The sequence below is a fragment of the Phytophthora ramorum genome, assembly GCF_020800215.1.
Source record: "Phytophthora ramorum isolate Pr-102 chromosome Unknown Phyram_PR-102_s0003, whole genome shotgun sequence".
In the NCBI taxonomy this organism is placed as follows: domain Eukaryota; phylum Oomycota; class Peronosporomycetes; order Peronosporales; family Peronosporaceae; genus Phytophthora; species Phytophthora ramorum.
In genome coordinates, this window is record NW_027150649.1 from 634,557 (window position 1) to 650,095 (window position 15,539).

A 15,539-nucleotide genomic window follows, 5' to 3' on the forward strand; every position below is an offset into this window, starting at 1 on the left:
TTATTGAATAGGTTGAGCTGGCGATCGGTCGGACCGATAGCGGTCATGAGCTTGAAGTAGAGCGGTCGCCCAGCCATGTTGTCGAGTTTCATCTGCTGCTTGTTGCTCTCGATAGTGTTGCTCAGGTTCCATTCCAAGCGGCGAAACGTATCCGGGCTGGATGTCCGACCTAAGCCCATATCACGACGGGCAGCAGAGTACGTCCGAACCATCTCGCGAAATTCCGACGGCTCTCGCTGGTCGATAGGCATCTTCAGCAAACGCTTCTCCAGGGTAACCAAAACCTCGCGAGCTTGCTCTTCCCTTTAAACAGAAAGACTAATTCGTGCCGTGCGCACGACAAAGTTTACAACGTCAATCGTCGTGGCACATAGAGTTCCTGTACTGGAATAAGAGCAGGAACCGTGGCAGTGGCGTGATTAACCCGGTCGAGCTTCTGCATCATGTGAATAACTTGAGACGCTTCAAACGACAGGTCGATCCTTAGCCGTACGCCAGTACTGGTCATTTTGTTTGGGTCAGCCTGCACCTCGGTTGAGTCATCCAGTCTTTGAATCACTTTGCAGATGTAGCGCGCGGAATCTTCTTTGTCCGCAACGGAAATATTCGGGTCACGCAAACGAGCAAACGCTGTCGTCGTTTTTTTCAGTGAGCTCTGCAGCATATTATCAGCTGCTAACACGCTGTTTGGTGAGCCCTTTGGATTCACTGAGTCTGGCGACCCTAGCAAAGATGTCAGCAAAGCTGGCACTGCCGTCGTGTAGATCTCTGATGCTGAAGGTGTCTGCGAGGTGTAGTTCCCCTCGACATTCGCTCTTTTCTTTTTCGACTTTCCTGCAGTTCTCGATTTGGGTTTGCCCGATATTTGCTCCCGCTCTTCATCGCGCTGGGCAAACACCGACTTGCGAAGTCGTTCTGCATGAGCTGCCAGTACAAAGCGTAAGACTCCAGAGTTATCTTTCCTGCCTCTGCCTCTCCGACAGCTTTCTTCAATCAACGCCGCGGCTGCAGCAATTTTGCGGGATCACTTCGGATCGGTTGTCACATCACACACCCGACGTCCATTGCCGTCCTTGATACGAACATCAGCTCCGAACCCATGAAGTCCATGATACAAGCCTTGATACCCGTGCTTAACCACCAAATGCGCAAGAGTTTCTTTTGTGTGGAAGGTTAGTCCACGAAATTGTCTGCCTCAAGCAAAGTTCGAACAATGCCGCTATGACCTGAAATTGCTGCACTGTGCAGAGCCATGGCATTCGGCAAATACGCACGAGGACACGTGAGGTCTCGTTGACACGGCTCCTTCCGACAGTGCAACGGCTGCGTGTATAGTGCTCCTAGCTGTATCATCCATTCCACTAGGTCGGCATCGTGAGCGCGACCGGCGGCAGCTTGGTGTAACAGCGTGCACAGATCATTATCCGAACGGGGCCCCGTGGCACGCGAAAACACACCCAGGAGTTCGGGGTCCTTCTTGATCTCCTCCTTCAAATAGCCCAGATCATGTCCAGTAAGGGGGCCATTGCTCTCTTTCAGCAATTTCATCAGATCGGAAAACACTTGCTCGCGGTTGTCCTTGGCCGTTTTCGCCTTGAACGAAAACCGCGCCATACTCTTGGTTGGCAAAATCAGGTTTGACTGAAAACGTGAAGTATTTCTGCTGGCAGATGTCAGCTGGAGTCGCGAACCGGGCTTTGATCACACCTGCCACCTTTTGGCACCTATTTTGGACGTACTTGCCATCTAGGACGGATTCCAATGTGTGACGAGGCTCAGTTGGCACCGCACTCGAATTCAGCGACCAGTTAGCATCCAACAGCGACATTAATGGGTTCATCACCGTCGTTTCTAAAGCTTCGTTGAAACGATAACCCAAATACAGGTCAGGAGATGATAGCTCCATGTACTTGTCTAGAACCTTCTGCCTCCCTAGTGCGTCGCAAATTTCCGAGAAGCTGCTCTTGATGTCATCACTGCAGGTCGCGTGACAGCACCCGTGTTTTAAACATCTCTCTCGAGCAAACATCTGCGGCTTTCTTCAGCATAACCGTTGATGAGGCCCCTTTCAAGAACGACACGTCGGGATCGTGACGCTTTAGCATCCACTCGCCACAATCATGTATTCCAAATGGTTGGACATCATCTGGGAACCAGCAAACAACGGGTTGGCACGCGCTACATTGTTGCTTCGAAGCGATATCTTGAAGGCCTCCAGGAAGTCTTTCTCAATATCTTGAAGTGTCTCTCACCTTTTAGGAGGTACTAGCACTGGGTTTCTCGTCGACGTGGTCTCCATGACTTTAATCAAGCTTTCTGTGTGCTTGAATGTAAGACTCATGTTCCGACTAAGCCCAGCATCTCCTTGCAGTGCAGCAACGGACTGCATCCAGCAAATGCACATAAATACCAACGGGATTGTAATTGTGCGCGACTCAAAGTAATCTTCCACCAACTGCATGAACTCGGCAACCAAGCCCGACTGTCCTTCGTACCCGCGTCCCGTTGTTGTTCTCTTCAAAAGAATAATGTTGGATAGCATAGGCAATTGCTGCGCAAGCAATACCACATAGTGATTGACATCCGGAAACACGTATTCTGGCGTCCGCTCTTCTCCGTAATTCGCGCCGAAGTATCCATCAGGAAGACCGATCATCATTGACTCCTCCATCGGTGGAAACACCGACATGAAGAGAGTTAAAGTGCACCAAACATTCGTGAAGTCGTGAAGCAGCATTCCAGGGACGAACTTGAATGATCCACCTTCTTCGAAATAGTTTCGTACATCCTTGATTGCCTTGGTGATTTGCGTCCCCAGACTCGCCGACGTGTGATCTGCAACGACGACCAACAGACCGGCCGCCGTTTCCAGCGCTGGGTAGTGTATCTGAAGGTTGGCAGTGAGCGCATTTGCCGTCCTCATGGCCAACGTCACCACCACCGTCGCCTCCATCATGGTGCGCTTCTGTTTCTTCACCTGGTCGTAGATGTCGAATACCCCCTCCACCATCTCTTCCAGCTCCACGAAGTAACACACCACTTCCAATCTCAAATTGTTTGCAAAAGCTTCGTCAAACAGACGCTTCCTCTCAGCTTTCGGCTTTTGTGACCCCCCCCCCCTATCCTTCCCGAACGTGTCCTCATCCGGGAAATAGTCTTCATCCATCTCCAGCACTGCATAATAATTCTCAAATTTAGCAGTCTCCTTCACAGCAGCATCCGGCTGCTCCACCTAAAGTGTTCAGCCAGGTCTTTAGTAGGTCCAAGAAATACTGGTGGCCGAACTCGTCATCGGCAAAGAAGGCGGCCACGTGTTCCCGCAATGTGATGGCATATTGACAGGCTGCGAGGGCCTTGGGCAGGTCGTGCATGCAGCAGTGTGGGAGTGAGTGTCGAGGGCGTTGCAGCGACCTCCCGGACGACGTCACCCAGCGCCTCCAGCTTGATTTTGCTACCAGCGTGACGCCCGCGACCGCGTGCACGCAGCAGCCAGTCCAGGAAGAAGGCAGTGGCGCGCTTGCTGCGGGCGTACTTGCTGGCTCCCAACTATAACTCTTCTTAGCAAGGTACTGGAGCACGTGATCAACTACCGCGATGACCAAATGTGTGACATCCTACAGACCAAGATGCGCAAGGCTTTTAAGATGATCTCGGAGGGTGTCAATCCTCCAGTCACGTTCATGATGGTGAGCAAGTGCCGCCACCAGGGTTTGACAGTAGAACGATTTTTTACCAAATTACTATAGTATATCACTATTAGTAATTTAAAGATACTACTGTACTACTACTTGTAGTTTCTCGCAGCTAGAGAGCGATAACAGTAGTACTTAAATAGTTGGCAATTAATAGTCGACCATCGAAAAAAGACAACCGAAAAGCGCGCGACCAGTTAAATGTGATCCTGGCGAGTCGCACTGCCGGTCCACCCGCTAGATCTTCTTCCAGTTGTGCTTCAACACAACCTGCATCTCAGCGCGATGATTGTCCGTACGCGTGCGCAGGCTACAATCCCGCCAGTTGAGAAGACGCGCTGCTGGAAAGAGCTCGCCCCAACCAAACGCAGGCAATTACAGCGATAGACGATAATAGCGCACTGCCAGACTCACGGAACCAGCGCAATAGCGGTGCTCGCTGCTTACAGAACTTCCCTTTGCGTCCTGCACCGCGCAGGCTGCGCGACGAAGTGCTCGTTCGTGCGACCAATGCCGCTTGCGAATGTCGTGCTGTGCATTAAGTACACGCTCAACGGAAGCCTTCTTGATTCATAAACGTAGTTTAGCCCTGCAGGGTCCGTCTTCAGTGCCATGGAACCAGAAAATGCGTTGTCCAAAAGAAAAAATCGCCAGCTTCGCGCTCGATTTCTTTATAGTAGTCGGATAGTAGTTGCATATTACGATTTGGCCCGGTGCGATAGTAATGTCTAATATATCAGTAGCAGCTTCCTTCCCGCTCCAATATACTATCTACTATAGTATTCCGGTTTTACATATCACTAAAGTAGTATCATATGCTCGAACTACTGTCAATCCCTGGTGACGCTATGAATCTGCAGACCTCGACTCCCGACGCGCTTCATCGTTTGGAATGAAAGCAACACGCTGATGGGTAGCAAGCTGCGGGCAGCGCTACAATCAGCTACACGCTGATGGGTAGGAAGCTGCGGGCAGCGCTACAACGGCCTACATTGTCTAGCACTTCAAGTTGCTCTGATTCCATCACCCTGCATTTCGATTGGTCCACACCAGCTCTATGGTAAGTATCCGTTAAGTATCTCTGAAGTCAGCCAGCTTCAACGCATGCCACCGAAGCACTTCCGCATTCTGGAAATTTCTCGTCGCTGCAGACGCTCTTCCGGCGCGCACAGTTTGACTCAAACGCACGTGGCAAGCCGTCGTTGCATGCACCAAAGCCAGCTGCTAGACGACGTCTGCGAGACGACCACGAACTTTGCATCAAGTCACTTGCCAATTGGCCACTCAACGCACGAGACAATCACACAAAAATACTAAAATGAGTCGATCCACGCGCGTACTACTGGCGCTGCTGCTCGCACTAGCGTTGGCTTCCATCCATGCTATGGACCCCAGCAAGGATTACTACAAGGTGCTGGGCGTGGACAAGGAGTTCTCGGACCGGGAACTCAAGAAGTCGTACCGTCAGTTGGCGCTCAAGTTCCACCCGGACAAGGCGGAGAACGCTGAGGACAAGGAGGCCGCCAAGGAGAAGTTCGTCGAGGTCTCGGAGGCCTACGAGGTGCTCTCGGACCCGGACAAGCGCAAGGAGTACGACGACGCGAGACGCTTTGGAGGAGGAGCACCCGGAGGAGGAGCTGGAGGACAGCGCAAACGACGCTCCACGAACGAGAACATGGCGTCGTTCACCAAGATGTTCGAGAGCGTCTTCGGTCATGGATTCGGAGGAGGTTCCGGAGGGTTTTCAGGTGGAGCAGGAGGTTTTGGTGGCGCTGGAGGGTTTGGAGGAGGATTCCCTGGCGGTGCGGGGTTCGGGGGTGGAATGGGACAAGGAGGGGGTGGTGGAATGCATAATGAGTTCCATTTTGAAGGGATGGACGGATTCGGCCAAGCTCAGAGACCTAGTGCGGCGTACACTGGTGAGAGGCGGGCGAGACAGCCGACGACGCTGTTTGCGAAGGACTCGCCCGTCAAGTCGCTGTCGAAGAGGAAGTTCCCGGGTAAGGAGGCGAACAATGAGTGGCTCGTGCAGTTCTACGCGATGGACGCGACCTGTGCCAAGTTCCGCGAGAATTATGAGAGCATTGCACGGGATCTGGAGGGTAAAGTGCGTGTCGGAGCGGTGAACTGCGATAAGCACGCAGCGGTCTGCCGCGCACATGGCGTTGAGACGTACCCAAGCTTCGTCTATGTGTGGGAAGGCAAAGAGATCAAGTACCAAGGTGAGCTGGACGAGTACCAGGTGTACAACTTTGCGATCGAGAAGCACATCGCGCGTCTTCATCGCTTGCGCGACTCTGGGGAGATTGAAAAACTGCATGCGGGCAATGAGGCCAATCTGTGCAACGTGGGCAAGAAGGCGACGACCGCCGCGTCATCTCTGTGTGCGGTGTTTGTCTTGTCGGGTGACAAGAAGCAGCGCGAGAAGGAACTGAAGGTGGCAAAGGAGGTGGCTGCCAAGTTCCGTCACTCCAAAGCTCTGAAGATCGCGTACGTTGACTGGAAGACGGAGAAACGCACGGTGCGCAAGTTGCTGGAGACGGTGGTTGGCCACAGCCACAGACAGCAGGAACCCGGGCTGATGGTCATCCGTACGAAGCGTGGTAAGACGCGCGTGGGTGTGCACCCGCTAGATGCTGACTTCACCGCCGACGCATTGTCTGCCACGATGGAGCGTGCTGTGGGCGGAGATTTGCCGCTATCAAATGTCCATGGCACCGTGCATTTCCACTGAGGGAGCCGTACGTGTTCACAATTAATTCAACTCATATAGAGGCTATGCTGCTCTCACCAACATGTCAACCATTTTTCACTAGCGTTCAAAGAAATACCCCGATTCTCCCGTCCAAGCCCTGCGTCATCGCCCACTACGGGGGCTTCTTGGTCTCTTGGAGCTTGGGCGTCCCGCTTTTGCGGTACTCGCTTTCCTCCGTCACAACCACCTGGCGGTCGATCAACGTGAAGTTGTATGCAGTGGTCGAGCCCCAGCGGAAGCCAACATTTTGCTCCATGAGACCCTTCAGGTATCCCTGCTCCTATGTCGAGCACGCTTCCGGCTCCGTCGTGACGATGACGCGCACTACGAGGCCTCGCTCCATATGCTATCTCCGTTTGGAAGTGATGGAAATACTCTTCTGTTCCTTGGAATACAATACTATGGCGACAGGTTCCTGACAGCAACTTGGAAGTAACAGTTACCGGCGATGCTTTTTGACTAACTGATGGCCGTGCAATTCTCCAAGTGACACAAATGAAGAACCCCCGAGCCAACCCGTGGTTGACCAAGAGAGAGGTCGTTAAGTTCCTGCGCTTTCGAGGTTTCTTCGACGCCCACCACCCAAGCCCTGCTGACTTCGAAATCGCTGGAGAAGTTCTCGGTTGTAATATGAAAACCGCGCGTGTCTGTTGGGCGGCGCGATTCAAAAACGATGGGCCGCCGCGCTCCAAGAACAACGACCCAAGCATGATAACGACGGGAATATCGGACCCAGGGTTGGTGGCTTTGGTTGACGCGGCGGAGTGGCTTGTCCATCTAACTGCGCCCCTCCCAACCGCTGAGGTCACTGCCGCACTCAAAAGAGCATCCGAGAGGGGCCTCGCTGTCCGCTTCTTCAGAAATGTCCTGCGTGACACCTTTTCGGCCGATGACGTGGCCGTTTTCATCGACTTCGCGCTTCATGATGTCGAAGTTTGCATTGTGGGGGATAGCAGTGACACGTTTGCACTGATTGATTCACGGGTGGTGGTGCTGGGGCTTGAAGGAAGCCACAAATGCCACTAACGTGTTGCGGGTCGCACCTACTACGGGCTAAGAACGCTTCAGCTTGATCTTGCTGGATAATAACAAGTTACGTCTTGGCACATTGATTTCATGTTCCCCGCTCATGAAGGTTTCAAAAAACATATCCACGTTCAACACAGCGATGACGACTTGCAATGAATGGGCAGTAGTGACCAGATAAAAACTGGGTTTGGGTCCAAGAAGAAAACGAATAGCAAGCAAGAAGCCCCTAGAAAGTCTCTCCAATTCACCATTGCAGCCCAAGCATATCAGATTGGCTTTGCTCGGGTCAAACTCAGTGACGAACGAGAAAACAAATAGCAAGCCAGAACAGCGTGCCAGGGGCTGACAAAGTGACCACACTGCAAAGCGCACTTCGAAAGACGGCAGTTGCGTTTGCTCGTTTGTGGGACTCCATAATACCTAGCTGAAGTGACATCCTGCTTCCATGGAGAGTGATTCAAATGCTATACTGCCATGGACAGTGGTAAAAGCGCAAACGTCGTTCAAACAACGGAGCAATGATGTCGTTCAACACAGCCGGTCAATTTTTTCTTAGGAATATCAGTTTATCAGTCCATTTCCCCGCCAGCACCTAAGCTCACTACGACCGCCTTAGGCTGGAGGAGAATGTTGCGTCGACTCGAGAGCTGCTCAACGGATGTCACGTCACGCGACCTGCATGACGAGACTGAGCACCATCCAAGTTTGCTTCAAGACGAGACATAGCAGAAAAAGTGTTCTAGTGTCGCCGTGTGCCTATCTGGAGGTGGGGAGGGTTGCATGGTGATAGCCGGCTCAGGTATTAGCCCTTTCGGACCCTGTAGGCTATGTATCTATCGGACGCCCTTCGGGGAATAATGGGTTAAATAAAGGGTACATTCTGGCAAAGCCGAGCGTTGATCTCACCGCCACATGTTGCCTGCCAGAGGGAATCATTTGCAATGGCGCCACTCTTGCCACTGATCCAACTATATTCGTTGCGAATGCGTATCGCCAATGCTCCGATTGCTCTGCTGCTTGTTCAGTGTGCGGGTGGGCAACGAAATTAAACCACAGTCTTAGGTTGTACCGCGAAAGCGTTAAGAATATCCATCGATCCACTTTAATTATTAGAAGAAAAGCTTACAACCTGCCAAAGCCTCAAAGCCTCGAGTTCAGCTCCTACACCGCACCAACGCGTCAAATAGCCTACTGGTGCCATACTTCGGAATTACCTCCCTCGCCGCTTTCCGAAGAACCGTTGTTTGCCTCGAATAGCAAATCAAGTCTATACTGTACACCCGTCCCGATCATTGTGTGGGTCTGCTTGTATCTTGATTGAGTCGTCCAGCTTGCGAATTACCTCAGACGCTCTGTACGACATCGAATTTATCTGAGGAGGGAATACTCGGATCGTGCAAACGAGCAAACCCAGCCGAAGTTTTGTGGAGTGCAATTTCTTGGATAGCACCCTCATAAAGTGCATGATGTTTTCAATACTGTCGATGGACAGACCCAGCAACAAGAGCATCATCATTGTTGCATGACGAAGTTTACGGCGGTAAACTTTGATGGTGTCACGAGCGAAAAGTTACAACAACGGCAATCACTGATCATGTGACGTGTTTCCATTATATGTACTAGCTAACAATATCAATACGAAGTCACTAGGTTGTCGGATAATACAGCCACAAAACTCTCAGACTGCACAAGAACTTATTTTCGAGATCCATGCATAATATGCCAAAGCCTCAACTTATCCCGGCCTGTACGCCGTCTTAGCAACTCAAACAAACAAAACGAGTGGTGACCAAACAGCTCAAGCCCTTATTTATCGGATATTTTACGAGATGTGCACCAGAAAGCACAATGTGCTGGTGGCCGGCAGAAGCTCAGAAAACAGCGCCGTCTGAAATACATGTAGAAGGCTAGCATGATGCCGCTCAGTTTCCATTGCATAACTTCCTACCAACCACGCACTCTCTTCAACCTTTACGGAAGAACCATGCGTCTAGGTTACATCGTTATCGCCACTGCATCCGCTTTCGTTGGAAACTTCGGTGTCAAGTCAGCCTCATTGACAACGGAGGCAGAGTCGGTTCTTTCATCATTGAGCCATGGTGTCCTGACTAACAACAAACGCCCTACGTTCCTGAGAGTTCATGAGCCAGTCGATGTTGAGAAGGCTAATGACAAAGAGGGTTCCACTGACGAAGAGAGAACGTTGCCGAAGCTCATCAAGGCGCTTTCTGACAAGGTGGTGACTGAAAAGGCTACCAACACTGCAGCGAAGTTGTCCAGGAGCAAATCCTTTTCTGCGGTAAACACTGTCAAGGACGTGTCGGCGACCGAAAAGGAAATTCTCAGCATTGTGAAGACCCAGAATAAGGCTTTATTCAACAAGATCGAAGGCATGAAAGTCACACCTGAATCGATGTCGAACACGTTGAACATTCCGGCAAAAATCAAGGCCATGACGCCAAGCCAGTTGGCCAAGGACCCGGACTACCTACTGTGGTTTTACTTCGAGAAGTACTTTAAAAAGCACAACCGCGAGTAGGCTACCGAGCCCAAGACGCGCGTTTGGTGCTGGGGTTGCCTCCAGGTGCCGCAAAAATGCCAGCTCATTTTCCTGATCTGTTCTCGTAACTTCAACTTGCCTTTTGATATTTCTGGAGCAAGTTCCCTATTCACAAGACCCTTCGCTGCAATTACCGCGATGTAGACGACCGCTTTCGACCCACTCCATGCGAGAAAACTTTAGTTTCTGGGTTCAACACGTGTTTACTCAGCCTCCATAGCAGCTCGTCAAATGAAGAATCATGCAGCTGCAGCCTTAATGGAATGCGCAACAAGCGCCTCCTCAGAAGCTGCACCAGGCACCTAAAGCACCCACAAGGTTGGTGCAAGCCAGGAATCATACCCACGAGCAGTACGCATTTCGAAGTAGGACGCTAGACAACAAAAAAGGGTGCAAATGACGTCTTCACCAAACGTTTCTCGAGCACTTCGAGAATATCGCGCGCCTGAGACTTTCTGTCCACCGAGGCAAAAATCTTCGACGTGCTCAACACGAAATTCGCGAACACCGGTGTCGTTTCACGCAGCTTTCGCACTGGGTCGAGAGCCGGCTCCATGATGGCAGCATGGTCTACACGATGGAACTTTTGCAAAACGTGAATGATCTGCGCAGCTTCGGTGGCCACAGGAGTCCGAACTCGTCGATCCGTCGTATTGATCCTGTTGGGATGGGGGCACGCCTCCACCAATATCTCCAGCTCGTGATGCTTTTCATTGACAGGAACGTGTGGGTCTCGCAAGCGCACAAATACGTTTGCTGTCTGCTCAAGTGATTCCTTTATCAAGGTCGCACGATCCGATTCGTCGTTCATATCGACCTCCGAGCCGTCTGACATTAACAGATCCCTCAGCAAACTCGACACTTCTCCCAGATCACCTTCTGCACATGTCGCCACAGTCGCTGGGGAAGGGGACGCATGCCCCTTTGCTTTGCCCTTCTTACGTTTCTTTTAGCTCTTCGTTTTCGCACTACCACTCGCACCAGTATTTTCAAGAGCGAGTCGGCGCTCTTCGTCACGCTGGGAAGTCACCGACTGGCGCAGTCTTTCAGCGTGAAGCATACTCTCGTGGCGGAGTATTGCGTCGCGGTTCTTTGAACTATCTCTCTTTGTGCGGCTTTGCTCGATCTCAGCAATGAAGTCTTTGAGTTCACGCACCCACTTCCGATCCGTTGTCACATCACACACACGTCTTTCGTTGCCGTCCTTAATGTAAATATCGGCTCCAAACAAGCAAAGCTGGTAGAACATGCTCCGATGATTGTTTTTGACAGTCAGATGCACCAATGTTTCCTTGGAGTGGAAGGTGGGCGTGTTCAGGTCTATCATGTTATCCGCCTCAAGAATGATTCGAGCAATATCTTCATGGCCTGCAATCGCTGCACTATGAACAGCCATCGTATTTGGCAACATCCTTTGCCAATGCTCACTCCCGACCGACAGAATAGCGTTGGTTGCAGATTAAGTGCTCCTTGCTGAATCATCCATTCAATTAGATCAGTGCCGCACGCCAAACCTGCAGCCGCATGGTGGAGAAGTGTGCAGAGATCGTCACGCATCTTCCTAGGGAGATGGTCTGGGTCGCCGAACATTGTATACATAAGACACTCCATCGAAAGCACATCCAGAAGCTTTGGGTTCCGTGTGATTTTCGTTTTGAAACACCTCAGTTCACTTCCACGAAGTCATCCATAGCTCATTCCCATCACGTCCATAAGCTCAGAAAGCAGCTCATAGTTGTCTTCCTCTTCTTCGCCATCATCATATTGATCTTGTGTTTCCTTATGAATTGGCCCTGGGCCATACTCTTGAGTGGCAAAGTTTGGTAAGACGGGAATGTGAAGTACTTTTGCTCGCGCAAACTTGGCTTTAATAACAGCAACAGCTTTTCCGCACATTGATTTGATCACCATTGCGGCGGAAGATCCGACCTGCATACGACGGTTCGCACCAGGCAGTGCACCCATATCCACGGAGCCATCTCGCTGCAGGCCATCCAGGAACGGCATCACAAACATTATCGCAGCGTTTTCTACAGGTTCAGTTTGCTGTTGACTCAGTGCGTCGACAATTTCAGATAAATTTTGAACAAGGTCGTTGGTAAGCGTCAGCATATCACGCGACAAGATGCGCCTCTGGAATAGTTCTTTCGAGCAAACGTCAGCAGCCTTAACCAGCATAGCCTTCGAAGAAGTACCTCCGAAGACTGACTTGTCGTTTTCAACCATCAGCTGGTAAACCTCGGATAACCCGCAGAGCTGCTTTTGGGCGTTGCTCTGTTGGGTAAAGCTCCACTTCGGTACAGCTCATCGAGTGAAGGTGCACTGTACTGTGCACTTAGCAGGTATGTGCGGCTGTAAACACCTTGAATAACTGCATCCCCTGACGGAGTGAATATAATTTCTTCGTGGATCGTCAAGAGCTCCTCTCCAAACGGGATACGCGCAAGGAACCCTTCCTCCATAAGTGCGTTATATGGGTGGCAGAACGCACAAAATCTCGATGTCATCGTCAGCACAACACTTGCCATCTGAAAATACTGGAAATCATAGGTAAGCATCGTTAATCCTGCCATCAACGGGTTCACGCGCGCTAAATGATGACTTCGGCTTGCATGCTGGGCCTGTTCTCCGCATTGACGCTAAACCTCACGCGCGCCAAAATCACCAGTTAATGCTGCCTGCTTCGCTACTGTGGCTTCAATTCGTTTCAGAAGGTCGGTTGGGTGCTTAATCGTCACACCCACACTGCGGCTGAGGCCTGCATTGCCTTGCAGCGCCGTGACACACTTAATCCAGCAGGTCCACGCGAACACCAGCGGAGCTGTCACCTGACGCGACTTGAAATACTCATCAAGTAACCCTATGAAAGGACCCGACACGTCAAACGTATCAAGTTTTCCCCGGTTATCTATCTTGATTTCAAGGATCGTGTTGTACAGGTGTGGCAACTATTGCGGGAGCCAAATGGCCATGTTGGTGGCATCAGGGAGAACATATTGTGGCGTCCGCTTCTCACCGTATGTCTCGCCAAAATATCCTTCCCGAAGAACCATCCCATCCCTTGAATCCTTACGAGCCCAGTCGTAAAGCTTAGCAACGTGCTCAGCGCATTTCTAAACTCCACGATCAACATACCCGAACGAACTTGTACGTTCCATCCGTAGCAAAGCTTTTCCAAAAGTCGACAACCGCCTCATTAGCTCGACGCCAAAAGTTGCCCGGAAAGTTGTTCAGCAGCACAAATCCTACATCCGCCGCCATTTTCAGCGCCGGATATTTTAGCTGCAGACACACCGTCAACGCACTAGCAGCGTCCATAGCTACCTTCACCGCCACCGTGGCCTCCACCATGGTGCGTTCCTCATTCTTCGCTTGGTCATAAATCTCAAAAACTCCTTCCACGAGCTCCTCCAACTCCAAGAAGAAGTACACGACTTCGAGTCTCAGATCCTCAGCAAAGGCTTCGTTAACAGCCACTCCTTGTCCCCGTCAGTGCTATTCGACGCCTCCTTCTCTCTCAAACTCTCCTCACCTGGGAAGTACTCCTCATCCAGCTCCAAAACCTCGTAATAGCTCTCAAATTTCGAGCTCTCCCTTTCCACTCTCTGTTGCTGCACCTCAACCCCCTTCAAAGTCGCTAGCCAGGCTCAGGAAGTACTGGTGGCTGTGCTGCCCCTCGTCATCAGCTGCGAAGAACATGGCCTTCCTGCAATGTGATGGAGGTTGCGAGGGCTTTGGGCAGAGTGTTCAGCAGCTTTGGCGGCAAAGTCGAGGGTTCCGCCGCGATCTCCTCGACAACGTTGCTCACCTCTCCACCTTCTGCCCGGTATCACGCCCACGTCCACGTGCATTCAGCACCCAATTGAGGAAGAAGGTCGTGACACGCTTGTAGCGAGCGTACTTACTCGCTCGGAGCGACGCCATTTGAAAGATCCGAAAATGAATGGTATCACCTATCTCAGTACTAATTCAATGCGATTGCGATTTCATTAGCTGAAATCAAACACACTTGGTAAACCACCTCAGTACACTCAGTCGCGCCTTTTGCGACGCACTCCAACTCGTTCGATACACATAGCTACCATGTATAGCAACTATACGTGTCTTTTAGAGGGGCTTGTTACGAATGAACTTGGAGATCATGTCGAGAGCAACTTCGGGTTGATCTCCAGGGGCCATGTGCCCTGCGTTGTGCACTTTCACGTACGTCAAGTGCGAGTGCGATCGAACAGAGCCTGCACCACCGATACCAGAGGTGGTCGAGTACGACCGTTCTTGTGCGGCGTTGAAGCCGGCGGTCCCGCTCCAGATCAGCTTCTCCACGGTTGCCTCGATAGCGTAGATGTTACATAGCAAATCGGCGTCTCCAGCGTAGAACAGCACACGTAAGCCTGCTTCCAGCAACTCGGAGACCTTATTACCCATAGACTTGTACCCGGAGAAACTCGGTGCTTTGAAGAAAGCGGCATTGATAGTTCGATTGAGTGGGACCCAGCCCCCAATGCTTGGTCGGACTCCAAGGAACGTACGCAGGTCTGGCGAGTCAAGATACGCCTTCACGTAGGGGAACTTGCCCATACAGGCGGAAGTATTCGACGTCGAAGTGGCGCACACTTGGCGGATATCGTATGGATTCCGGTGAGCTTGTAGGAGCGGCATAAGCTGCGTGCGCTGGCAGAAAGAGCCCGCTTCGCCGCAAACGGAGGTGTTCGATTGGCAAGTAGTCATCAATCGTCGACACTCGGGAACGGCGGCTTTCATTGCTGCTTCTTGGGTGCCGTTCACGAAAAAAATCTTGTAGCGGTTGTCGGTAATGTTGGCGAAGTGAGTGAACACTTCAACAGGGTCAGTGAGTCCATTGCCGATCCCGATCCCTCGAAGGTTGATCGGAATAGATTCGGGAGACGCAGGTGAGAACAAATGCTCGCCCTGCTTCTTCCAAATGTAGTGCGCCACCGATGGCACGTAGTGTCCCCCATAGCTCTCACCAACAATAAAAAGCTCTCGTCCTTGGAGCTCGGGGTGCTTCCTGAAAAACCCTTGAAGAAACGAGAACACGCTCTCGACCACGCGCTCATCAGTGAGTTCGTCGTCTTCAGCGACGGTCGAATATGAGAACCCCGAGTTGGCAGGAACGTCAATCCACACCATGTTGGCCTGTGCCGTCCACGAAAATGGATTGATCGTCGTGGAGTGATCGCTATTCACTGTGCACGGGCCGTTTTCCGCCAGCAATCCGTAGGTTCCTCCTTCCCCCGGTCCACCTGGAATCCATAAGATAAGTGGGTCGGTGCTCGGCTCTCTGCGAGACTCAAAATACCAGTAGAAATAGTGCGTGTCAACTCGATTCGAGAGCTTGATGTAGCCTGAGTCCTGTTTTTCAAGTCCGCAAAACACTGTTCGGGTCGCTCCATCAGCGTCAGTGACCTGAAGAGCCTGCGCTCCTAGGCTAGAAGCCATGCCACTAAGTCCAGCCAGGCATAAAACCAAGAGCGCTGAGGCC

At 51.6% G+C, this 15,539-nt stretch overlaps 5 protein-coding genes across 5 annotated transcripts; 2 read left to right on the forward strand and 3 right to left on the reverse strand.

The window, feature by feature from the left end:
• Positions 1-2,655: 2,655 nt before the first annotated feature.
• On the reverse strand, positions 2,656-3,371 carry KRP23_3352 (uncharacterized protein; the record flags this gene model as incomplete). Its single annotated transcript, XM_067888191.1, has 3 exons — positions 2,656-2,665; positions 2,751-3,174; positions 3,233-3,371. 3 exons carry the CDS (start codon positions 3,369-3,371, stop codon positions 2,656-2,658), a joined length of 573 nt encoding a protein of 190 aa, XP_067747456.1.
• Positions 3,372-5,010: 1,639 nt separating this feature from the next.
• KRP23_3353 (DnaJ protein ERDJ3A) lies at positions 5,011-6,426 on the forward strand (the record flags this gene model as incomplete). Its single annotated transcript, XM_067888192.1, has 1 exon — positions 5,011-6,426. One exon carries the CDS (start codon positions 5,011-5,013, stop codon positions 6,424-6,426), a length of 1,416 nt encoding a protein of 471 aa, XP_067747457.1.
• Positions 6,427-9,460: 3,034 nt separating this feature from the next.
• Positions 9,461-10,015, forward strand: KRP23_3354 (uncharacterized protein; the record flags this gene model as incomplete). The annotated part of the gene is made up of 1 exon (XM_067888194.1): positions 9,461-10,015. One exon carries the CDS (start codon positions 9,461-9,463, stop codon positions 10,013-10,015), a length of 555 nt encoding a protein of 184 aa, XP_067747458.1.
• Positions 10,016-12,984: 2,969 nt separating this feature from the next.
• On the reverse strand, positions 12,985-13,735 carry KRP23_3355 (uncharacterized protein; the record flags this gene model as incomplete). The annotated part of the gene is made up of 4 exons (XM_067888195.1): positions 12,985-13,104; positions 13,172-13,497; positions 13,569-13,630; positions 13,695-13,735. The coding sequence occupies 4 exons, from the start codon at positions 13,733-13,735 to the stop codon at positions 12,985-12,987; spliced, it is 549 nt and encodes a 182-aa protein (XP_067747459.1).
• Positions 13,736-14,143: 408 nt separating this feature from the next.
• On the reverse strand, positions 14,144-15,496 carry KRP23_3356 (Carboxypeptidase Y; the record flags this gene model as incomplete). The annotated part of the gene is made up of 1 exon (XM_067888196.1): positions 14,144-15,496. The coding sequence occupies one exon, from the start codon at positions 15,494-15,496 to the stop codon at positions 14,144-14,146; it is 1,353 nt and encodes a 450-aa protein (XP_067747460.1).
• Between the last annotated feature and the right edge of the window lie 43 nt (positions 15,497-15,539).